This window comes from Erinaceus europaeus, chromosome 16 (genome assembly GCF_950295315.1).
Source record: "Erinaceus europaeus chromosome 16, mEriEur2.1, whole genome shotgun sequence".
Taxonomy (NCBI): domain Eukaryota; kingdom Metazoa; phylum Chordata; class Mammalia; order Eulipotyphla; family Erinaceidae; genus Erinaceus; species Erinaceus europaeus.
The window spans coordinates 77,991,186-78,016,445 of NC_080177.1; the positions used below are offsets into that span (position 1 = coordinate 77,991,186).

Sequence of the window (25,260 nt, forward strand, 5' to 3'; positions counted from 1 at the left end):
GGAAAACCCTTTACTAGCGCGTGAAGCGGGTCTTTAGCTTCCTCTCTATCTCCCTCAGCTGCTCTGTACTAGCTAATACAAAGTAAAAAGACAGGTCGGGCGGTGGCGCGGCGGGCTAAGCGCACGTGGCGCAAAGCGCAGGGACCGGGTAAGGATCCCGGTTCGAGCCCCCGGCTCCCCACCTGCAGGGGAGTCGCTTCACAGGTAGTGAAGCAGGTCTGCAGGTGTCTGTCTTTCTCTCCCCCTCTCTGTCTTCCCCTCCTCTCTCCATTTCTCTCTGTCCTGTCCAACAACGAACAACATCAACAATGGCAATAATAATAACCTCAGCGAGGCTACAACAACAAGGGCAACAAAAGGTGGGGGAAAAATGGCCTCCAGGAGCGGTGGGTTCATGGTGCAGGCACCGGGCCCCAGCAATAACCCTGGAGGGAAAAAAAAATAAAAATAAAGAATAAAAAAATAATAATAAAAGGAAAAGGGTGTGGGGGGATGGTCTTTGGGTGCTGAGGCTTTGGAGCCCCAGCAATAACCCTGGTGGCAAAAAAAAAAAAAAAAAAATTAGGTGTAAGAGACACCGATTGAGGCCAGAGCAGCTGTCTACTATTTGATACTTTTGACTGTGACTTTTTTTTTTGCCTCCAGGGTTATCGCTGGGGTTCGGTGTCTGCACTACGAATCCACTGCTCCTGGAGGCCATTTTCCCCATTTTGCTGCCCTTGTGCTTGTTATTGCTGCTATAGCTGTCCTTGCTGCTGGGTAGGACAGAGTGAAATCGAGAGAGGAAGGGAAGACAGAGAGGAGGAGAGAAAGACAGACACCTGCAGACCTGCTTCACCGCTTGCAAGGTGGGGAGCCGGGGCTCGAACCAGGATTCTTGCGCTGGTCCTTGTGCTTTGCGCCATATGCGCTTGATCTGCTGCGCTACCGCCCAGCCCCCATCCTTTGACTTTTTTTGTTTCACTTGTCATCATCGAGGCTTCACTGCTCCAGTATTTAATTTAATTAATGTATGTATGTATGCATGCATGTATGCATGTATGTATGTATCTACTTACTTACCTCCTGGGTTATCTTTGTGGCTTAGTACTGGCACTATGAATCCACTGCTCCTGGCAGCCATTTTTCCCATTTTCTTGGCTAGGACTGAGAGAAGTTGAGATAGGAGGGGGAGACAGAGAGGGAAAGAGAAAGATGGACACCTGCAGACCTGCTTCACCCCTTGTGAAGTGTGTCTCCCCTACCCCCTTCACGGAGGAGTAGGGCCTTGTCCTTGAGCATAATACTATGTGCATTTAACTAGGGGGTATGCACCACTGCCCGGCCACCCATAATAATAATAATAATAATAATAATAATAATAATTATTATTATTTAGGAAACTAATTAGTTTTAATTTATTTTTAAAAAATATTTTGTTTATTTATCAATGAGAAAAATAGGAGGACAGAGAGAAGGAACCAGATATCATTCTGGTACATGTGCTGCTAGGGATTGAACTCGGGACCTCCTGCTTGAGAGTCCAGTTCTTTATCCACTGTACCATCTCCCAGACCACTTTAATTTATTTTTTAAAAGAAACTTTATTATTTTTATTTTTCCCTTTTTGTTGCCCTTATTCATCGTTGTCGTTATTATTGTTATTGCTGTCGTTGTTGTTGGATAGGACACAGATATTGAGAGAGGAAGGGAAGAAGATAGAGAGGGGGAGAGAAAGACAGACACTTGCAGACCTGCTTCACTGCCTGTGAAGCGACTCCCCCGAGGTGGGCTCCTGGGGCTCCAACCAGGATCCTGATGTGGGTCTGTGCGCTTTCCACCACGTGCGCTTCACTCGCTGCTCATTATTATTATTATTATTATTATTATTATTATTATTTTCCTCCAGGCTTATTGCTGGGCTCGGTGCCTGCACCATGAATCCACCGCTCCTGGAGGCCATTTTTCCCTTGCTGTTGCCCTTTAATAATAATAATAATATTTTTTGTTGCCCTTGCTGTTGTAGCCTCGTCGTGGTTATTATTATTACCATTGCTGATGTTGTTGGAGAGGACAGAGAGAAATGGAGAGAGGAGGGGAAGACAGAGAGGGGAAGAGAAAGATAGACACCTGCAGGCCTGCTTCACCGCCTGTGCAGCGACTCCCCTGCAGGTGGGGAGCCGGGGGCTCGAACCGGGATCCTTACGCCGGTCCCTGCGCTTTGCGCCAAGTGCGCTTAACCCGCTGCGCCACCGACTCCCCCCCCCCCCCCCAGTATTATTTTTTTAAACGTAGCACTACTTGCCTCTGGCATGTGGTGGTGCTGGGGATTGAATTTGGGACTTCTGAGCCTCAGCCAAGAGAGTCACTGCATTACCATTGTGCTGTCTATCCCCACCCCAAGTGAGCTAATTCACTGGCCAATCATTCTTGTTTTTATTGGGTTCTGGGACTCCAAACCAGTGTGGACTGTACTGATGAGCCATTTCCCCAGAGGAAGGCTTCTTGTCCCAGCTTTGTCAATCATTTGCTGTGTGACCTTGGCAAGTCACTTCGCTTTAGCATTCTTTCCTGGGTTAACAATTACCGAGATAAAAACACAGAACTTTAGAACTGGCAGAGACCTCGATGATTACACAGTGCAATTCCTTCACAAGCTGTTTAGAACAAATACCCAGCCTTAGGCATCTCATTTCTGGTTTTCAGAGCCTTTGAAAGAAACAGACAACAGATAGGGAAAACATTAAACACACAAAAGGTCATTTGCAAAAAGTAAGCTAATAGCGTTAACCATTAGCCTATATTATAGCTTGAAACTGTATCCTGTCAAACTAACAGGTAATATTCAAAAGTTCTGAAACTATATAAGGGGCGGCCAGAAAAAAGAATAAAAATTAATGGCTGACGTGCAGAATACTCTTGGAAAACAAAAGTCCCCAAAGAGAAGAGTACTTCTATTCTCTTATCAAGTCTCTCTGCTAGTTTATGCAAGGTGAAATCAGGGAAGAGGAAACTGACAGTTTTCACACATTCCTAAAAAGAAGAGTGTGCAATACAGCTTACGTGGAATTGAATTGCTTTTCTCACCTACACTACATACTACACCAGCTGTCCAACTTATGGCCATTCCGTCTTCACTACCCAATACAATACGGTGAAACCTGCGAGAGATACAGTCATGCAAACAACACAACACAAAACAAAACAAAACATAAAAAAAAGCCCCAAGAAAACTCCAACTCCCAACACGCTGGGTGGCCTCGTTGCCCTCGCCTCCTCCTAAGAGCAGCCTCTTTATGCCTGGGACTTGTAGTCCTCCGGGGCCCTTTAACGCCCTGACTACACAGAACAAGCACCCGCGAAGAACTACATTTCCCAAGACGCCGTGCGCGCCCACCTCCGCCCTCGCCCAGCTCCGGGCTCCACCCCCTGCTCGTGGCTCCCTCCCCGGGGCTGCAGCGCTCACGCCTTCCCGGTAGGCAGTGCAGGGAGAAGTTCACTCTGATCAGCTGATCCCAACTGACAACAGGGAAGGAGGAAGCCGGGGAGGCCGCCGTGGAGGAGGGGGCCGGAGATGGAGATGAGCATGGAGCCCCCGGTGCCGTAAGGAGCAGCGGCCGCCCTCTGCATTGCCCCCGCCACCCCGGTGCCTCGACGCGGACCCGCGGCGGCCGAGCTGTTCCGCGGTGGGGAGCCCGGGCTCCCGCGGGCGGGGAGGGCAGGGCGGCCCAGTGCCCGGCGAGGGACGGTCCTGGAGCTCCGACTGCCCCCGGGAGGAGGGGGCCGGGTGCGGCCGGGGTGGGGGTGGGGTGCGGTAGACAATGGGCTCGGCTCGGGCCTCTGCCGGCGTGGGGGAGACTTGGGGGGGCTTCTTTGTTCTCAGGCTTCGCTGCTGCCCCTCGGGTGGCTGTGGATCCGGGCGGAGCGAAGGGCGAAGAGCCCCGGGCCGGGGACAGGCGTCGAGGTGGGGGCCCGGGCGGGGGGCGCCTTGTTGGCTTGGCAGGCGGTGACGCTTATTTATTTTTTTTCTTAGAATGGGTTATACATATATCTGCACATATATGTATATATATGTATATGTACATTTTGTGAATTGCGACCAATTTTGATTTGTGTTTCCGTTTTGGGAGCCGGTTGGGCACGTCGGAGCTAGGGGTGTAAATAAGGTCTCCTAGTCACTCACTTCCTTTCGCCTCCCTTGTTTATCTAGAAATCAGACTGATAGACTGATTACAGGAGGGGAGGAGTGCGAGTCTGGAAAGGAGAGTATTCGGGGGTTAAGGGAAGTTGGGGTTATGGATAATTGTACAAGGGGCTAAAGACCCTTACTTCTTTCACCGGTCAGCTTTTATTGTTTTTGTTTTTTTCCTTTTTCATGTGTTGGAGTTATTTTTAAGTTAGTCTTTGAGTGACACTGAGAAAAATGACTTGTTTTAACGCACTGCAGGCCTGGTTTTGTTGTGAGCCATAGTGGAGGAATTCAAGTGTTTCCTGGTACCTCCTCCCACTCCCCCCCCCTTTTTTTTTGTTGGTTTGCACTTAGAAGGGATCAAAGGAACAATAATTGCTTTTTTTTTTTTTTTCCCTCCAGGGTTATCGCTGGGGCTCGGTGCCTGCACTATGAATCCACTGCTCCTGGAGGCCATTTTTCCCTTTTTGTTGCCCTTGTTGTTGTGCTTGTTGTAGTTGTTATTGTTGTCATAGCTGTCGTTGTTGTTGGATAGGGCAGAGAGAAATGGAGAGAGGAGGGGAAGACAGAGAGGGGGAGAGAAAGACAGACACCTGCAGACCTGCTTCACTGCTTGCGAAGAGACTCCCCTGCAGGTGGGGAGCCGGGGGCTGGAACCGGGATCCTGATGCCGGTCCCTGCGCTTTGCGCCATGTGCACTTAACCCGCTGCACTGCCCGACTCCCAATAATTGCTTTTAAATGTGGAATGGTGACTCTTGTTTGCAGGCTTAGTTAATAGGCCTAGAGTTGAAACATTCTGGTTAGGAGGGTAAGTGGATCTGCCCAGGACTTTGATGGGACTGAAGTTCATGACTGATGTTCTCCCATTCGCTTCTTTCTCCTCTCCTCCCTGTTCGGGTATGTCCCCCCCAACACACACTCCGAGGATTGTTTACTTAGTGATTCTGATTGAATTTAATAACTGAACAGAAAATTTCAGTCTAGGAAATGAACAATGTCTTAGGCCTAGAGGTGGTGTTTGTTTTCAAAAGGAGGAGGCTTAAGCTGTGAAATTTTGAGAAGAAATTTCTAGTATGAGAATGAACCAGTGTAAGTCTTGCAAACAAGGGTGAGGTTTCTTTCAGTTTTATCCTTGTATTTAATCACAGTGTATTTTTGAAAGTATGTTTTTGTTCTCAGATGAGTGAAATCCTTTTCTCTCTGTTTTCTAGATCGCTCCTGAAATATAAACTTTACGTGGGATTCTGTTGAAAAGCTCCTGACTACTCTTCTTATTACCAAAACCTTGTGGCAAGGGCCCAACTGATGAGCCCACAAAACTCCCCGTGAACCTAACAAAACTCTCTCAGCCATAAACAGACCCTTTCAAGTGAGAATTAACTACGAACGTGCCTGCACTTTATGGAGGATGAAACCCTCTAACCGCATCAACAAGTCTCTTGGAGGTCAGACATTAAGACTATAAACATTCAGGAGTGTGTGAGTTCTCACGGGATACAGAATTTTTCTTTTTTTATTTTAATAAGTATAGGTGTTCAGAACCCTGTGGCAGTTCAGTGTAGACGCAAAGCCTCTGCTGTCATTTCTGGGGGGAAGTGGAGTGACTGGTATAGCCTCAGAACCTCCTTGCCAGTGTGAGCATGAGCGCCCAGACCTCCCCGGTGCAGAAGGGCCAGAACCCAGGCTTGATGTGCCAGGAAAGCTACGTCTGCAGTGGGACTGACCAGGCGGTCTTCGAGTGCGACGAGTGCTGCAGCCTGCAGTGCCTGCGCTGCGAGGAGGTGCTGCATCGGCAAGAGCGCATGAGAAACCACGAGCGGATCAGGCTGAAACCCGGCCACGTCCCGTACTGTGACCCCTGCAAGGGCCCCGATGGCCATTCCCCGAGTGTCAGGCAGAGGGCAGCAGTGAGGTGCCAGACCTGTAAAATGGACCTGTGCCTGGAGTGCCAGAAGCGGACTCACTCTGGGGGTAGCAAAAGGAAACACCCCGTGACTGTCTACCATGTCGCCAAGGCCCAGGAGTCACTGGAGGACAAAGAGCTGGATGAGGAGACCAAGAGGAAAAAGATGACCGAGAAGGTGGTCAGTTTCCTCCTGGTGGATGAAAACGAGGAAATCCAGGTAAGTAAGCTCCTGGCGGCGCGGCCCTGGGAGTTGTGTGTTGGAGGCTCGGGTCTGTTCATGGAAGGGGGCTCTCAGGAGGAACCCACACTGGATTCATTGGAAGATGAGGCTCCCCCCCAAAAGCTCAGGATGCTTGGGGTCAGATTTAGTTACCTAGCAGTCAAAGTACTTTCTCTCCTGAATCTTAGTTTCCTCGCCTATAAGTTGGGAACGGTGCTAAGTCGCAGTTGAGTTGTGAGGATGGAATGGAACAGTATTTTGTTTGTTTTTGTCTCCAGGGTTATTGCTGGGGCTCTCTGTACCTGCACTAGGAATCCACTGCTTCTGATGGCCACCTCCCCCCATTTTTGTGGCCCTTGTTGTTATTGTTATTGATGTCGTTGTTGTTGGATAGGACAGAGAAAAATGGAGAGAGGAGGGGAAGACAGAGAAAGGGAGAGGAAGATAGACATCTGCAGAGCGGCTTCACCACTTGTGAAGTGGCTCCCCTGCAGGTGGGGAGCCGGGGGCTCAAACCGGGGTCCTTAACACCAGTCCTTGTGCTTCGCGCCACGTGCGCTTAACCCGCTGCGCTGCCGCCCAGCCCCCCATTTTCTTTTTCCCCAGAGCACTTTTCAGCTCTGGTGTATGGTGGGACGGGGAATTGAACCTGGGACTTTGGAGCTTCAGGCACGAGAGTCTGTTTGCATAACCATTATGCTATCCACCCCCCCACTCTGAAACACTATTTATGAAAAACCTGCTGCATAATGTTCAGTGTATGGCAGCTATTACCGCCACTGCTTTTCAAGTAGAGACAGGCAGAGGCAGAGAAAGAGACCACAGCAGCAAAACATCCCTCAGTGTGGCGGGGCTGAGTTCAAACCTGGGTGGTGCGCACGGCCAGGCAGCGCACCCACCAGGTGAGCAGTCATGGTGACTAATTGCTGTTATTAGAAGGACGGCTTGAAACACTTTCCTGAATGAGAGCACTGCAGCAAATTCGGAGTCAACGTGAAAGAGAGAGAGACTGGTGCAGGGAATGAGAGACTGACTGCGCTTCCTTAATCCTCGCTGACTTGTACTGATGCACGGCCTACGCGTGAAGTGAGAAGCCTGTCCTTATCAGAAGCCACTTTTAGAGACCTGCCTCTGCAAATCGAGATAGCAGTCTTCTGACCTTCTGACCTTCTGGCCTGATACTTCCATAGGGCTTACTGTCAGCGTGTCCGTCCGTGACTTCAGTATGAGCTGGGGCGAGGTTGAGTGACAGTCAGGGGCAGCTGGGGCAGGAGTGTTGTGATGTCTGTCCAGTCCTGTGACAACCATCTGAACTTCGCAGTCTAGCCTTACTGCTCACTGTATGGTCGCGGGCAAGCTGTGCGGGCTGGTGCTTCTTCTCCATATCTGTAGGGAAGAGGACCGAAAGGAACTAGCCGCGGAAGGGACTTACAGGCCCCAGCGTATGTGTAATTACCAGTCTGTTGTTTTTGTCACTGTCATGGCATATTTGTGGTACATTGACTCAGTACTTCTACCAGTGATGACTCCTCAAGTCTTCAGAATAGAAGAAGTTATCATTCAAAAGAGTTTCCCATTACCCCCTAAGTACTTTTAATTCCTCTCTCTCTCTCTCTCTCTCTCTCTCTCTCTCTCGAGTAAGCTGTAGCAATCTATGACGTAATTCCTTCACACTCACATTGTCAACTGAATGCTTTGCTGACAGAATTTTTCCTTATTGGCTGAAACGAATTGAGATGAACTCAGATGCAGTGAGATGAACTAAGTTCTGGAGGAGTGCCCCAGATGCCCCTTCTTCTGCTGTCCTTGTTAGCAATAATACCATCATTATGGATTATGCTCTGATTGGTTGACAGCGTGGACTGGATGTTTTATTCATGGACACTTGTGTTTGAGTGATTCTCCTTTGCTCTTTAGTGTCAGCCTTTGGGAAATCACACTTAACTTTATTTTAAAGACATTATTGTCATTTATTATTATTATTTAATATTTATTGATTATCTTTTATTGCCCTTGTTGTTTTATTATTGTTGTTGTTATTGATGTCATCGTTATTGGATAGGACAGAGAGAAATGGAGAGAGGAGGGGAAGACAGAGACGGGGAGAGAAAGACAGACACCTGCAGACCTGCTTCACCGCCTGTGAAGTGACTCCCCTGCAGGTGGGGAGCCAGGGGCTGGACCCAGGATCCTCACGCTGGTCCTTGTGCTTTGCGCCCCATGCACTTAACCCACTGTGCTACCACCCGACTCCCATTATTATTTATTTATTTAAAAAAATTTTTGGGGAGTCGGGCTGTAGCACAGCGGGTTAAGCGCATGTGGCGCAAAGCACAAGGACCGGCATAAGGATCCCGGTTCGAACCCCGGCTCCCCACCTGCAGGGGAGTCGCTTCACAGGCGGTGAAGCAGGTCTGCAGGTGTCTGTCTTTCTGTCCTCCTCTCTGTCTTCCCCTCCTCTCTCCATTTCTCTCTGTCCTATCCAACAACGACAACAACAATAATAACTACAACAATAAAACAACAAGGGCAACAAAAGGGAATAAGTAAATAAAATAAATATTAAAAAAAAAAAAATTTAAATATTTATTCCCTTGTGGTCCGGGAGGTGGCACAGTGGATAAAGCATTGGACTCTTTCACAGTGAGGTCCTGTGTTTAATCCCCGGCAGCACATGTACCAGAGTGATGTCTGGCTCTTTCTCTCTCCTCCTACATTTCCCATTAATAAGTAAATAAAATCTTAAAAAAAAATTTATTCCCTTTTGTTGTCCTTATTGTTTAATTGTTGTAGTTATTGTTGATGTTATTGTTGTTGGATAGGACAGAGAGAAATGGAGAGAGGAGGGGAAGACAGAGGGGGAGAAAAAGACAGACACCTGCAGACCTGCTTCACCGCCTGGCCTGTGAAGCGACTCCCCTGCAGGTGCCATGTGCGCTTAACCCACTGCGCTACTGCCCGACTCCCTCTGGTTCTCTTTCTAGCTCTCCTCCTCTCTTTCATAAATCTCTCCCCGTGTCTCCCTGTCTGAATGAAAAAGGTGGCTTGGAATGATGAAGGCTTGTGTGTACAAAGCACAGGCTCTGTGAAAGAAAGATTTTTTTTTAAAGATTTTATTTATTTATTAATGAGAAAGATAGGAGGAGAGAGAAAGAACCAGACATCACTCTGGCACATGTGCTGCCGGAGATCAAATTCGGGACCTTCTGCTTGAGAGTCTAAAGCTTTACCACTGCGCCACCTCCCGGACCACAAAAGAAAGATTTTGCTTTAAGTTTTTCTTAATATTTTATTTATTTAATTGATAGAGACAGAAACTGAGATGGAAGGGGAAGAAGGAGAGAAAGAGACACCCGCAGCATTGCTTCACCACAAGGAAAGCTTCCCCTGTAGGCGGGGACCCGGGGCTTGAACCTGGGTTTTTTGGTCATGGTAACATGTGTGCTCAACCTGACTTGTCATCACCCAGGCCCTGGTTCAATTTTCAAGAGTGGATGTTTGAAACAAAGGGATAATACCTGGTATAAAGTTAGAATGTAAATTGTGCTACATTGTGAATCCTGGTTGTACCATGTACAGTGCAGTGGTGGTAGCCACATTGTCAAAGTATAAATTCCTTTTTTTAAGATTTTGTTTATTAATGAGAAAAATAGGAGAGAGAGAAAGAACCAAATATCACCCTGGTACATGTACTGCCAGGGATTGAACTCAGGACCTCATGCTTAAGAGTCCACTGTTTTTACTGTTTTGTGCTGCCTCCAGGACCACCATTGAAGGAATTTTTGATTTTCTCTCTTTCTCTCTCTTTTTGAAAATGATAGAGATGAAAAAAAAATCATGACTGCGTTGTCATTTGAGGGCTACCCCTCTAGTGGTAAATTTGAGGAGAGGCTGACTTTGATCTCAGAAGCAGGTAGTGGTGGTGGTGATCCTTTTTGGTGCTGGCCCCTCACTCACGTATGGCTGCACTGCTCTCTGGCCTACTCTCAGTCTTTTTATTACACAGAGCAGAAGAGACCCCATAGCACTGCCGCACCTCTGCGGTGCTGCTCTGGTGCCGTCCATGCATTTTTTATGGTGCCAGGACTCAAACCTCGGTCCTCAAGCATGTTAAAAAGCTAGTGCTCTGGGAGGTGACCTCTCTTCTGGAGCCTTGGCTATTATTACTTTTTATTTATTTGAGAACATAAATATTTATCTGAGGCTGGGAGGTACTAGCCTGGCAGGGCGAGCACTTGCTGTACACAGGGCCTTGGTCCAATCCCTGGCATCACTTGGAGTACTGGCATTGGCGAAGCTCACCCTCTGTCCGTGTCGCTATTTGAATAAGACACACGCATGCACACGCACACGCACATGCACACGCACATTCTGTGAGAGAGAGAGCAAGACCAGAGCACCACTCTGGCCTATATACTGCTGGGGATTGAACATGCAAGTTCTGTGTTGCACCAGTGAACCACCTCTTTGACCACTTTTTGTGGCTACTAAAAGGACACACTAATGGGGCCGGGTGGTGCACATGTTACAGTGCACAAGGACCCGGGTTCAAACTCAGCCCCTGCCTGCAGCGAGGTAACTTCTGAAGCGATGAAGCAGTGTTTCTCTCTGTTTCTTTCCTTTCTTTCTTTCTTTCTTCTTTTTTTTTTTATATTTATTGATTATCTTTTGTTGCCCTTGTTGTTTTATTGTCGTACTTATTGTTGTTGTTGGATAGTATAGAGGGGGGGAGACAGAGAGAAGGAGAGAAAGACAGACACCTGCAGACCTGCTTCACCGGTTGTGGAGCGACTCCCCTGCAGGTGGGGAGCCAGGGCTCGAACCGGGATCCTTCCTCCCGTCCTTGCGCTTTGCACCACCTGCACTTAACCCTCTGCACTCCACCCGACTCCTCACCTGACTCCCTATTTCTGTTTCTATCAAAAAACACATTATGCAGCCCAGAGGTAGTGCAGTGGACTCGGTGACTTGTACACTCAGCTAGCCATGCCACTGCCTGGCCTTAGAACGGTGGGCTTGGAAGCAAGAGGAGACCTGAGTTCAGTCTCCAGCGCCGCATGTGCCAGAATGATGTTCTGGTTCTCTTTCTCGTGTTACTAAAACTTTTACTTATTTATTTATTGAATGAAAGGACACAGCCGGCCTGTAAGCCAGCATAGTCATTAATTCTGCGTGTCCCCGATTGTGCGCTGGTGCTTTTTAGGTTAGGAAGACTTGGGCTGCACTGTCAGGAAGCTCATCTTGCAAGTAGGGGTGGCAGTGTTTACACACGTAAAACACAAAAAGATGCGACATGTGTACTAAATATTATTATGGAAAGGTTACTTGGAAGTCACTTTTGCAGGGTGGTCCAGATGGGCAGGAAGGTTTTCATTGTACAAGTGTTGTCTTGTTAGTTTCTTTTTTTTTTTTTTTTTTCTGTTACCAGAGTGATGCTCAGCTCTGGCTTATGATGGTGCTGGGACTGGACATGGGACATTTGGTTCCGCAGGCATGAGAGTCTTTTTGCATGACCATTATGTTGTCTCCCCAGCCCAACGTGACTGCCCCCTCCGTTTGTTGCCCTTGTTGTTTATTATTGTTGCTGTTAATGTTGTTGTTACTGCTGTTGTTGGATAGGACAGAGAGGAATTGAAAGAGGATGGGAAGACAGAGGGGGAGAGAAAGATAGACACCTGCAGACCTGCTTCACCGCCTGTAAAGTGACTCCCCTGCAGGTGGGGAGCCGGAGGCTTGAACCTGGATCCTTAGGCCAGTCCTTGACTTCCAAGCCATGTGCGCTTAACCCACTGCGCTACCACCAGACTCCCCAGTCATTGACTTTGCGCCTTGTGCGCTTATCCTGCTGCGCCACTGCCTGCCTGCCCCAGGTGATTTTTTTTTTTTTTTAAAGTCTTGTTTGTTTATGATAGAATGAGTGGCGAGAGACCCAGAGGACCACTCTGGTGCGTGTAATGCTTCACAGTGAATTGGGACCTCCTGCTGGAGAGTCCATCGCCTTAGCCAGTACACCACCTCCTGGGTTGCTATGGTGGTGATTTTACTAAGACCTGATTATTAATACAACTTGGGGAAGAAAACCTACAGATGGGGGTGGGCGGTAGTGCAGTGGGTCAAGCACACATAGTGCAAAGGGCAAGGACGGGTATAAGGATCTAGGTTTGAGCCTCCCCCCCCCCCCCGGCTCCCCACCTACAGGGGGCTGCTTCCCAAGTGGTGAAGCAGGTCTGCAGGTGTCTATCTTTCTCTCCCCCCTTTGTCTTCCCCTCCTCTCTCAATTTCTCCCTGTTCTAACCAATAACAGTAACAACAACAATAATAATAATAACCGCAACTACAGTACAACAACAAGGGCAACAAAAGGGAAAAAATGGCCTCCAGGAGCAGCGGATTTGCACTGAACCCCAGCAATAACCCTGGAGGCAAAAACAAACACACACACAAAACCAACCTATAGATATAAGGGAATGAGGACAGGAAAAACTAAAGTGGTTAAAAAAGGAAAAAAAATAAAAGAAAGAAAAAGAGAAAAACCCAAGTGGGTTGCCAGTTTGAGTTGTAGAGAGAGTGCCGGAATGTGGAGTGCACTGGGTGAGGAGTGGCAGGGAAGGAGAGCAGAGGGTTAGGCGCGCGCGGCACAGAGCACAAGGACGGCGGAAGGAAGGAGAGCAGAGGTGGGTGGGCAGGTGCTGGTCATCAGCTGGACAGGTCACAGGACATGCAGCTGTAACAGAAAAGAAGCACTAGACTGCTGTCTGCTACAAGTCACAGTCTGGTAACATGTCCTAAATGACGTGTCAACAAAGAGAAAGCAACTGGCTCTCCTTGGATAGATGATGAAAGAACGCTTTTGTATTTCTCTCCCTCAATCTTAGAAATAAAAACAAAACAAAAAAAAGGGCTTGGGAGGTGACTCAGCCGTTGAGCACATGGGCTGGAGGGAGGTGCTGGGTTTGACCCTGGTACTACATGGAAAAAAAAAAGATGACTTTTGAACTTTATTGTGAAGATGAGATGGTAGTCGTGAGGGAGGAGGGAGACAGGAAGGAGAGCAGGGAGGCCACTTAGGAAGTTGTTGGAGAAGGTGAGAGGAGGGGCTGGGGAGACAGCGCAGTGGGCATGCCTGAGGCTCGGAGTTCCCAGGTTCAGTCCCCAGAACCACTAGAAGCTAGTGCTGAGCAGTGCTCTCGTATACTTTCAAAATTTTATTTATTTACTCTTGGATAGAGACAAGAGAAATTGAGAGGGGAGGGAGCTAGAGAGGGAGAGAGAGACAGAGACGCACCTGCAGCCCTGCTTCACCACTTGCAAAGGTTTCCCCCTGCAGGTGGGAGCCAGGGGCTTGAACCTGGGTCCTTGTGCGCTGTAATGTGAGCGCTTCACCAGGTGCGCCACCACCTGGCCCCATATCTCTCTCCTGCCATGTAGCTCTCTTTCACAAATAAATAAATATTAAAGAAGAAGAAGAACATGAGGTGAGCGGTGACCTGGCAGGTGGCATAGTGACTAGAATGTTAGACTTAAGAGCATGAGGTATGCTGAGTTGGATCCCCAGCATTTCATATACCAGAGCGATGCTCTGGCCTCTCTCTTTCCCTCTCCCTCTCTCTCCCTACCTCTCCTTCTCTCTCCTCTCTCAAAGCAACATATGTATTTTTAAAAGATGAGATGAGAGGTGACTTATGTTTGTTGTTATGGGCATGGCGAGATGGAAAGACGCTGATGACTTTGGGGCAAAGTTTGGATATAAAACAAATGCGGGGGAGTCGGGCGGTGGCGCAGCGGGTTAGGCACGTGGTGCAAAGCGCAGGGACCCGCGGAAGGATCCCGGTTCGAGCCCCCGGCTCCCCACCTGCAGGGGAGTCGCTTCACAGGCGGTGAAGCAGGTCTGCAGGTGTCTGTCTTTCTCTCTCCCTCTCTGTCTTCCCCTCCTCTCTCCATTTCTCTCTGTCCTATCCAACAACGAACAACATCAACAATGGTAATAATAATAACCACGACGAGGCTACAACAACAAGAGCAACAAAAGGGGGAAAAAAATGGCCTCCAGGAGCGGTGCAGGCACCGAGCCCAGCAATAACCCTGGAGGGGAAATAAAACAAAACACCAGAAATGCTGACTGACTGATAGGCTAGAGAGGAGTAAAGAGTGAAAGAGCCCAGTGACTCCTTGGCGCTCGGTGTCGTGCCAGTGTCGCCTTGCCTGCCTGATACTCCAGATTTTATTTACTCAAATCAGTACAAAACGTCTGGTACAAGAAGTAAATAGTGCTGAGACACTATTGGGAAACTGATCTAACAGATGAAGGCAGCGTTGACCTAAAAGGAGATCTGGATTCCAGTGAAGTGGAAAACATCAAGGAGAAAACATTCAGCCAGGTGCCAGGTTTTCCTCCCTTTTTGGTTTTCAGGCCTCTGAAAGTCATCTCCCTGGAGTCAATATTGTCTTCAGGCTTATTTTGTAACCTCTAGTGGAATGGCCAGTGTTCTGCGTTGTACTTTTCCCTTGGTCTCAAGTGTAACTGTGCTCGGAAAACTGAAGGGCTTACGGAAGGATCTGTACTGAAAGTCATGCCTAATCTCTTGAAGTTAGAGCTAACACTTAGCAGACAACTCAAAGGTTAGAAGAATAGACTTCTTTTTTTTTTTTAATTAAAATTTTTTTTTCAAATATTTATTTCCTTTTGTTGCCCTTGTTGTTTTATTGTAGTTATTATTGTTGTTGTTATTGATGTTGTTGGATAGAACAGAGAGATGGAGAGAGGAGGGGAAGACACGGGGAGAGAAAGACAGACACCTGCAGACCTGCTTCACCGCCTGTGAAGCGACTCCCCTGCAGGTGGGGAGCCGGGGGTTCGAATCGGGATCCTTACTCTGGTCCTTGTGCTTGGCGCCATGTGCGCTTAACCCGCTGCGCTACAGACCGACTCCCCCCCTTTTTTTTTTTTTTTTTTTTAAGCAGAGCACTGTTCAGCTCTGGTTTATGGTGGTGCAGGGGATTAAACCTGGGACTTTGGAGCCTCAGGCATGAGAGTCTGTTTGCATAACCATTATGCTGTCTACCCTCTGCCTGAAGAATAGAATTCTAACAATTCGAGTCCTTCTCCCTCCATCACTGGGGCTTCAACGATCTGGACTGATTCTTTTCAGATAGAAAGCTAAGAGACAGGGAAAGACAGAAGGAGGCCACATCACCAAAGCTTCCCCCAGGGTGAGGGTCAGGCCTGATAATGGCTGTTCACTTGTGTGGGGAGCAGGCACTCTCCCTGGTGAACTAGCTCCTAGCTCGCACTTTCTCTACAGTTAGACTTTTAAAAAAAAATTATTTTCCCTTTGTTGCCCTTGTTTTTCATTGTTGTAGTTATTGTTGTTGTCGTTGTTAGATAGGACAGAGAGAAATGGAGAGAGGAGGGGAAGACAGAGAGGGGGAGAGAAAGACAGACACCTGCAGACCTGCTTCACCGCCTATGAAGCGACTCCCCTGCAGGTGGGGAGCCGGGGGCTCAAATCGGGATCCTTATGCCGGTCCCTGCGCTTTGCACCACATGCGCTTAACCCGCTGTGCTACCGCCTGACCCCCTGTTACTGTTTTTTTAAGTTATTTATTTATTGCCACCAGGGTTATTTCTGGGGCTCGGTGTCTGCACTGTGATTCCACTGCTCCTGGAGACTATTTTTTCCTTTTTTGTTGCCCTTGTTGTTTATCATCTTTGTTGTTGTTCTATCGCTGGGGAGCCAGAGACGACCCGAACTGCCCCTGCGGTTACAGACAGACTATGACCCACATAGTCAACGACTGCCACCTCTCCAGATTCAAAGGAGGTCTCAAAACTTGACATCAGGCTCAACCTGACGCTGTTGACTGGCTACGGAAGAAGGGCAAACGCTAGAAGAAGTTGTTATTATTATTGTTGTTGTTATTGCTATTGTTGGATAGAACAGAGAGAAATCGAGAGATGAGGGGAAGATAGATAAGGAGAGAAAGATAGATGCTTGCAGACCTGCTTCACCTCTTGTGAAGTGACTCCCCTGTGGGTGGGGAGCTGGTCCTTGTGCTTCGGGCCATGTGTGCTTAACCCGCTGTGCTACCACCCGGTCCCCCCCTTTTTTTTTTTTTTTTTACCAGAGCACTTTTCAGCTCTGGCTTATGGTGGTGCAGGGGATTGAACCTGGGGCTTTGGAGTCTCAGACATGGGAGTCTGTTTGCAGAACCACTATGCTGTCTACCCTGCACCCATTACTATTTTTGTTCCTTTTTTCCCTTCTTGTTTTACTTTATTTTGTTTTCAGGTGGAGACAGAGAAGGAGAGAGAAGGAGGGAGAGAATGAGTGTGTGGAGAAGACCAAAGCTCCAAAGCTCTGCTCAGTGTGGCGGGTCTGGGCTCGCACCTGGCCTGTGCGCATGGGGAAGCAGTGCAGTATTCAGCTGAGCTGTTCTGTTGGCCTCTTTGTGTTTTTTAGGTTTATTTTGTTGGACTTGGCAAATATGAGGTCTCAAGTTCAATTCCTGGCATCACGTGTGCCAGAGTGATGCTGTAGTTCTTTCTCTCTCTTGTGTTTGTCAGTCTTAAAAAACAAAAACAAGGGGCCAGGTGGTGGCACGCCTGGTTGAGTGCACGTTACAGTGCGCAAGGACCCAGGTTCAAACCCCTGGTCCCCACCTGCAGGGAAAGCTTCTCAAGTGGTAAAGCAGGGCTGCAGGCGTCTCTCTGTCTCTCTTCCTCTCTATCATAACCTTCCCTCTCAATTTCTGGCTGTCTCTATCCAACAAATACTGTCTTTATTTAAAGACAGTGAAAAAATAATAATAATGACTGTCAACAACAACAACAACAACAACAACAAAATGGCTGTCCTCTGTCCAGGAAAGTAAAGCAGTCAGCAGAGAAGAGACTTCCCCAACTCTTCCACCTTCTTGCTGACTAGCCTGCTGGGGACATTCAGGTGAGCCAGGGATCTTTCCGTGTCAAAAGACTGCTAAGCTGAGGCTTGGTGTCTTCTCGTGCAGAGCCTGCAGAGTGGTAAGGAGGCCCTGTTACCCGAGTGTGGCCACTGGGAAGCTAAGCAAGTAGCCACTAGGGGGCCTCCTGGGCTTGGAAGGGCTGCCTTGGGTGCTCTTTCTTTCTTTGAACAAATTTATTGAATTTATTTATGGAATAATCACCTTTTTAATATTTATTTATTCATTCATTCATTCCCTTTTGCTGCCCTTGTTGTTTTACTGTTGTAGTTATTATTGACGTCGTTGTTGTTGGATAGGACAGAGAGAACTGGAGAGAGGAGGGGAAGACAGAGAGGGGGAGACAAAGACAGACACCTGCAGACCTGCTGCACCACCTGTGAAGCGACTCCCCTGCAGGTTTATTTTGTAACCTCCGGGGGCTCGAACCGGGATCCTTGTGCCAGTCCTTGTGTTTTGCGTTACCTGCAGTTAACCCGCTGCGCTACCACCCAGCTCCTGTTCCTTTATTTTTCTTTCTTCTTCTTTTTTTCTTCTTTTCCTCCAGGGTTGTTGCTGGGGCTTGGTGCCTACACTATAAATCCACAGCTCTTAATGGCCACTTTTTCCATTTTTGTTGTTGGATAGGACAGAGAGAAATGGAGAGAGGAGGGGAAGACAGAGAGGGGGAGAGGAAGATAGACACCTGCAGACCTACTTCACCGCCTGTGAAGTGACTCCCCTGCAGGTGGGGTGTGTGTGTGTGTGTGTGTGTGTGTGTGTGTGTGTGTGTGTGCGCGCGCGCGCGCGCGCGCGCACGCGCGCGCGCACCTAGAACCAGGATCCTTGAGGGATCCTTGCACTTTACACTCTGTGTGCTTAACCTGGTGCGCCTGGTGCGCCCCCGCCCGGCCCCTTGGGTGCTTTCTCTAGCCTGCATTCACTGAGACCTCTGGTGGGGCTTGTATTGAGAAGACTATTCCTTTAAGAAGACCATTATGTTGCTTGGCTTGGCCGCTTTGTTTGTGTATGGTCCCAGAATAGTGTGACTCAAAATACTGGGACTGGCTTTTTTTTTTTTTTTTTTCTTCTCCTTCAAATTGGCTAAGAGAAATTATTCTAGCAAGATTCAGCAATAAAAAAATAGCAGCAGATATTTCCATTTGTGTAGTAATCATTCACCACAAACTGGCTTGCTGGCCTACCCTGTTTGTGTTTTTCTTACCTTTTCTTTCTTTTTTTTTTTAAATTTATTAATTCCCTTTTGTTGCCTTTGTTGTTTTATTGTTGTAGTTCTTATTATTGTTGTTACTGATGTCGTCATTGTTGGGTAGGACAGAGAGAAATGGAGAGAGGAAGGGAAGACAGAGAGGAGGAGAGAAAGACAGACACCTGCAGACCTGCTTCACCACCTGTGAAGCGACTCCCCTGCAGGTGGGGAGCCGAGAAAGACAGACACCTGCAGACCTGCTTCACCACCTGTGAAGCGACTCCCCTGCAGGTGGGGAGCCGGGGGCTCGAACCGGGATCCTTATGCCGGTCCTTGTGCTTTGCGCCACGTGCGCTTAACCCGCTGTGCTACCGCCTGACTCCCAGGGCTAAGCATCTTAGAAATTATGACTCTTACCCATTTTTCTTTTCAAATGGCCAAATTTAAAATGTATGGGTTGGGGCCAGGCGGCGGCATGCCTGGTTGAGTGCACACGTTACAGCACAAGGACACAGGCTCAAGTCCCTAGTCCTCACCTCAGGGGAAAGCTCCACAGGTGGTGTAGCAGGACTGCAGGGGTCCGTCTCTTTACCTCTCTGCCTCCTCGGCCCCTCTCAATGTCTCTGCGTCTCTATTCACTAATAAAGAAAAAAAGGAAAAGAAAAAAGCTCTTTCTCATATGTATAAATGAAATAAATACTTTTTTAAAAAGTGTGTGGACTAATTCTGTTATTATGGTTAATTTAGTTAGCCCTTTGGCAAGTTCTGGTTGTGAATTTATTTACTCTCGGCTCATAGGTGCCACATAAGAGAAATAATAGAGGCCAGGCAGTGGCCACCGGGTTGAGCACACAAGTGGCAGTCTGCGGGGACCCAAGTTGAAGCTCTTCGTTCCCATTGTGAGTGGTAGAGCAGTGTTGGAGGCCTCTCATCTGCCCCTCTCTCTCTCTCCTTATCTCCTCTTTCCCGCTCAATTTCTCTCTCTGTATCCAAAATAATTAAATAAAATATTTTTAATTTCTTTATTGAGGAATTAATGTTTTACATTCAATAGTAAATACACTAGTTTGTACATGCATCACATTTCCCAGTTTCCCATATAAATACAATCCCCACTAGGTCCTCTGTCCTCTGTCCTTGCACTTTGCACCATGTGCACTTAACCTGCTATGCTACCGCCTGGCCCCCGATTTATTTATTTTTATAAGAAAGGAGAATGAGTTTGAAAGAGAATGAGAGTAGTACGGGAGGTAGTACAGTAGACAAGGCACTGGACTCTCAAGCGTGAGGTTCTGAGTTCAGTCCCCAACAGCACATGTACCAGAGTGATGTCTGGTTCTTTCTCCTATCTTTCTCATTAATAAATATTTAAAAAAACATATTAAGAGAGAGAATGGAGGTAGATAACATAATGGTTATTCAAAGAGACTCAGGCCTGAGACTCCAAAGTCCCCGGTTCAATCCCCTGCACCACCGCCATAAACCAGAGCTGATCAGTGCTCTAGTAAAAAAAGAGAGCGAATGAGAGACACTAGAGTATTACTGAACTCTGGCCAGTGCTCAAACCTTGGGGCTCAGGCTTGTTAGTCCTGCTACAGAGCTATCTCCTTGTCCTATTTTATTTTATTTCAAAATTATATGTATACATATCTGTAAAAGTATATAGTTTTTCTGGGAATGTGCCTATTCCCCAATATATCAACTTGACACATGTGACAGTGGAAAATAGTCACTAGGAATCAAAAACCCCACTATTTTGTTCAAATAATCGTAGCCCCTCCCCCCCCATTTTAACGCCTTTTAAGTATATATAATATGTTACTTTGAGGAAGCTGATTTCCTACTTAAAAACTTTCCCTGGGTGGTAGCACAGCGGGTTAAGCACAGGTGGCGTGGTGGTTCGAGCCCCGGCTCCCTACCTGCAGGGGAGTCGCTTCACAGGCGGTGAAGCAGGTCTGCAGGTGTCTGTCTTCCTCTCCTCCCTCCCCCGTCTCTCCCTCCTCTCTCCATTTCTCTCTGTCCTATCCAATGACGACGACATCAATAACAACGACAATAATAACTACAACAACAATAAAAAACAAGGTCAACAAAAGGGAGTAAATAAATATTAAAAAAAACCAAAAACAACTTTACCTGGGGGCCAGGTGATGGCGCACTGGGTCAAGTGCCCATAGTATGAGGCACCTAGACCCGCATGAGGATCCCAGTTCAAGTCCCCGGGATCCCCCCCTGCAGGGGGAGTTGCTTTAAAAATGATGTAGCAGGCCTGCCGGTGTCTGACTTTCTCTCCTCCTCTCTGTCTTCCCCATCTCTCTCAATTTCTCTCTGTCCTGTCCAATAAAATGGAAAAAATGGCCTCCAGGAGCCGTGGATTCGTAATGCCGGCACTGAACCCCAGCAGTGACCCTGGAGGTACACACACACACACACACACACACACACACACACACACACACGATTTATTTTTATTTTATTATTTTGGATAGAGATAGACAGAAGGATGGTCTGGGAGGTGGCATAGTGATAAAGCTTTGGACTCTCAAACATGAGGTCCTGAGTTCGATCCCTGGCAGCACAAGTGCCAGAGTGATGCCTCTGTGAGAGAGAGAGAGAAAGGAGGAAGAGGAAGATAGGGGAGACACCTGCTACACTGCTTCACTACTTGTGAAGTTTCCCCTTGCAGGTGGGGACTTGGGGCTTTAACTGGGGCTTTAACCAGGTGAGCCACCACCTGACCCCAATTTAACATTCTCTCTTCGATGATGACTCTTTTCCTGAACTTCACATTTTTAATTAATTGATTTATTTCTTACTATTTAATAATGATCAAGACCACAGGATAAAAGGGGTACAATTCTACACAATTCCTGCCACCAGAGTTCTGTGTCCCATTTTCTCCATTGGAAGCTTCCCTATTCTTTATCCCTCTGGGATCATGGACCCAGGGTCATTATGGGGTGCAGAGGTGGGAGGTCTGTCTTCTGTCATTGCTTCTCCACTGGACATGGGTGTTGACAGGTGGATCCATACTCCCAGCCTGTTTCTATCTTTCCCTGTGGGGCAGGGCTCTGGGGAGGCGGGGTTCCAGGTTACAATGGTGAGGTTGTCTGTCCAGTAAAGTCAGGTTGGTGTCATGATAACATCTGCAACTTGGTGGCTGAAAAAGCATTAACATATAAAGCAGAGGGAGTTGGGTGGTAGCACAGCGGGTTAAGCACAGGTGGCACAAAGCACAAGGACTGACGTAAGGATCCCGGTTTGAGCCCCATGAAGCAGGTCTACAGGTGTCTGTCTTTCCCCCTCTCTGTCTTCCCCTCCTCTCTCCATTTCTCTGTCCTATCCAACAACAACAATAAAACAACAGGGGCAACAAAAAGGGAATAACTAAATAAAATATTAAAAAAGATTTAAAGCAAAACTTCACATTTTGACTGTGGGCGTCAGCCTATCTGAGGACTGAGGAGGTGAGAGCCTTGTTCTCTGTAGAAAGAGCCTTGAGGACAGAATCCCAGGATCTGGGGCGGGTGTTATGCTCACAGCTGTGGACTCAATACCTTTGTTCATCTTTTTTTATTTTTAAAAAATTATTTGTTCATGAAGAAGACAGGCAGAGAGAGAGAGAGAACCAGACATCATCACTCTGGTACATGTGCTGCCGGGGATTGAACTCAGGACCTCATGGTTGAGAATCCAATGCTCTATACACTGTGCCACCTCCCAGACCACATTTATTTTTTTCTTTCTTGTTTCTTTTCTTTCTTTTTTTTTTTTTATTTGACTGAATTTTATTTTTATTTTATATTTTTAAATTTCTTTATTGGAGAATTAATGTTTTATATTCAGCAGTAAATACAATAGTTTGTACATGCATAACATTTCCCAGTTTTCCATATAACAATACAACCCCCACTAGGTCGTCTGTCATCTTTCTTGGACCTGTATTCTTCCCCCCCCCCCACCCCAGAGCCTTTTTTAAAAAATTTATTTCTTTATTGGGGAATTAATGTTTTACATTCAACAGTAAATACAATAGTTTGTACATGCATAACATTCCCCAGTTTCCCATTTAACAATACAACCCCCACTATGTCATTTATCATCCTTCATGGACCTGTATTCTCCCCACCCACCCACCCCAGAGTCTTTTACTTTGGGGTGATATGCCAATTCCAGTTCAGGTTCCACTTGTGTTTTCTTTTCTGATCTTATTTTTCAACTTCTGCCTGAGTGAGATCATCCCATACTCATCCTTCTGTTTCTGACTTATTTCACTTAACATGAATTTTTCCAGGTCCATCCAAGATCGGTTGAAAACAGTGAAGTCACCATTTTTTATAACTGAGTGGTATTCTATTGTGTATCTAGATCACAACTTGTTCAGCCACTCATCTGTTGTTGGACACCTGGGTTGCTTCCAGGTTTTGGCTATTACAGATTGTGCTGCTAATAACATATGTGTACACAGATCTTTTTGGATGGATGTGTTGGGTTCCTTAGGCTATATCCCCAGGAGAGGAATTGCAGGGCATAGGCTAGGTCCATTTCTAGCCTTCTGAGAGTTCTCCAGACTGTTCTCCACAGAGGTTGGACCCATTGACATTCCCACCAGCAGTGCAGGAGGGTTCCTTTGACCCCACACCCTCTCCAGCATTTGCTGCTGTTACCTTTTCTGATGTGTGACATTCTCACAGGAGTGAAGTGATATCTCATTGTTGTCTTTCTTTGTATTTCTCTGACAGTCAGAGACTTGGAGCATTTTTTCATGTGTTTCTTGGCCTTTTGGACCTTTTGGATCTCTTCTGTGGTGAATATTCTGTCCATGTCCTCCCCCATTTTTGGATGGGGTTATTTGTTGTCTTACTGTTGAGATTTGCAAGTTCTTTATATATTCTGGTTATTAGCCTCTTGTCTGATGTATAGCATATAAAGATCTTCTCCCATTCTGTGACCGGTCTCTTGGTTTGGGTAGTGGTTTCTTTAGCTGTGCTTTTCAATTTCATGTAGTCCCATAGGTTTATGCTTGTCTTAGTCTTCTTTCTAATTGGATTCGTTTCATTGAAGATGTCTTTAAAGTTTATGCAGAAAAGAGTTTTGCCAATATTTTCCTCTAAGTATCTTTCTTTCTTTTTTGTTTTCTTTCTTTCTTTTTTTTTTTTTTTGCCTCTTGGGTATCGCCAGGGCTTGGTGCCTACACGAAAAAATTGCACTGTCCCTAGAGCCTATTTTTCCCATTTTGTTGCCCTTGTTGGATAGGACAGAGAGAATGAGAGAGGAGAGGAAGACACTGCTTGTGAGGTGACCCCCTGCAGATTGGGAGCCAGGGCTTGAACCGGGATCCTTGCTCTGGTCCTCGAGCCTGGCGGCCCCTGTGCTCATGACCCCCTACGCTGCCACCCGCCCCCGCTTTGTTCCTCTTTCTCACTTGTTCATGTGTTCCTCAACTGGTTTTCCTCTCGGTATAAGGAGGGGGCAGTCCTTGGGGGCAGTTTTCTGGTGACCGCATCATTGACAAGCGCTTGCAGTGGTCGGGAAGAGCTGACTTGCCAGAGGCGGCAGCGGGGAAACCACTGATCTCTTTCATCTCCTCGGTTCAAAGAGCGTCTGTAGCTTGGGCAGCCCACAGAAACCGTCCGGTTTTCAAAAGACCGAGACAGAGAGAAAAAGCAAACAAAAAAGCTCTCTCGAGCCAGGCAGGAGTCGAACCTACAGTCTTCTGATCCGTAGTCAGACGCGTTATCCATTGCGCCACTGGCCCTTCAGGGCTCTTGGCCTTGGGGTTGAAACAGATGACAAACTGCGTAGGCCACACCCTCTCCACTCCTCCCCTCCCCTCCCCTCCCCTCCCCTCCCCTCCCCTCCCCTCCCCTCCCCTCCCCTCCCCTCCCCTCCCCTCCCCTCCCCTCCCCTCTCCTCCCCTCCCCTCCCCTCCCCTCCGGGCCCAGCGCTTGCTTGTCACTGAGCTTGGGCCTCTCTGCCCTATTTACATTTTCTGCTCATTGTTTTTCTTTCTTTTCTGCATATCGCCTTCTTTTTTCCCCGTTGGACCATAAAGTCCAGGAGGGCACTGATTTTTCCCCCCCAATTTGATTCCATTTCTTTTGCATACAATTTAATATTTTATTTTACTCTTTTAAGTTTAATAGTGAGAGCAGAGCACATTTTTATTTATTTTGGATAAGACAGAGAAATTGAGAGGTGAAAGGGAGATAAGGGGAAAGACAGACTCTTGCAGCCCTGCTTCACTACTCCCAAAGGTTTCCCCCCTGCAGAGTGTGTGTGTGTGTGTGTGTGTGTGTGTGTGTGTCCCCCTCCAGGGGTGTGCATGTGTGTATGTGGTGGGGGAAGGGGTTTGAACCTAGGTCCTGACCACTTTAATGTGTACACTCACCCGCTTTTTTTTTTTTTTTTTTTCCTTCAATAGAAAAAAAGGAAGGTGGCCCGGGAGGTGGCACAATGATAAAGCTTTGGACTCTCAAGCATGAGGTCCCGAGTTTGATCCCTGGCAGCACATGGACCAGAGTGATGTCTGGTTCTTTCTCTCTCCTATCTTTTTCATAAATAAATAAAATCTTAAGGAAAAAAAAAAAAGAGAGAGAAAGGAAGGGAAGGTGTCATGGAACTTCTCCTAGTGTTGTGGTACCTCCCATGTGGTATCAGGGTTGGAACCCAGGGCCTTGCACTTGATAAGGCAGGTACTTTACTGGGTGAGCTACCTCCCATCCTCTTGCTAATTGTACTTAATATTTTCATGTGGCTCTGGAATGAGCAGAGCCTCAAACATGCATGATATTTTCAAATAGCCTCCCTGATAAT

The 25,260-nt window shown here is 47.4% G+C and overlaps 1 protein-coding gene and 1 non-coding gene across 3 annotated transcripts in view; one reads left to right on the plus strand and one right to left on the minus strand.

Annotated features, from left to right (window-relative positions):
* Positions 1-3,445: 3,445 nt before the first annotated feature.
* The window catches only part of ZFYVE1 (zinc finger FYVE-type containing 1), a 65,895-nt gene continuing 44,080 nt past the window's right edge, over positions 3,446-25,260 (plus strand). Inside the window, exons 1-2 of one of the 2 annotated variants that reach the window (XM_060175507.1) lie at positions 3,446-3,665; positions 5,382-6,293. In XM_060175507.1, the coding sequence (XP_060031490.1) occupies positions 5,811-6,293 (483 nt within the window). In that variant the 5' untranslated portion in view covers positions 3,446-3,665; positions 5,382-5,810. The remainder of the gene's footprint in view (positions 3,666-5,381; positions 6,294-25,260) is intronic. The other variant, XM_007521749.3, reaches the window with a different exon arrangement.
* Positions 24,130-24,202, minus strand: TRNAR-ACG (transfer RNA arginine (anticodon ACG)). The gene has a single exon. It is a non-coding gene; the product is annotated as a tRNA-Arg (tRNA).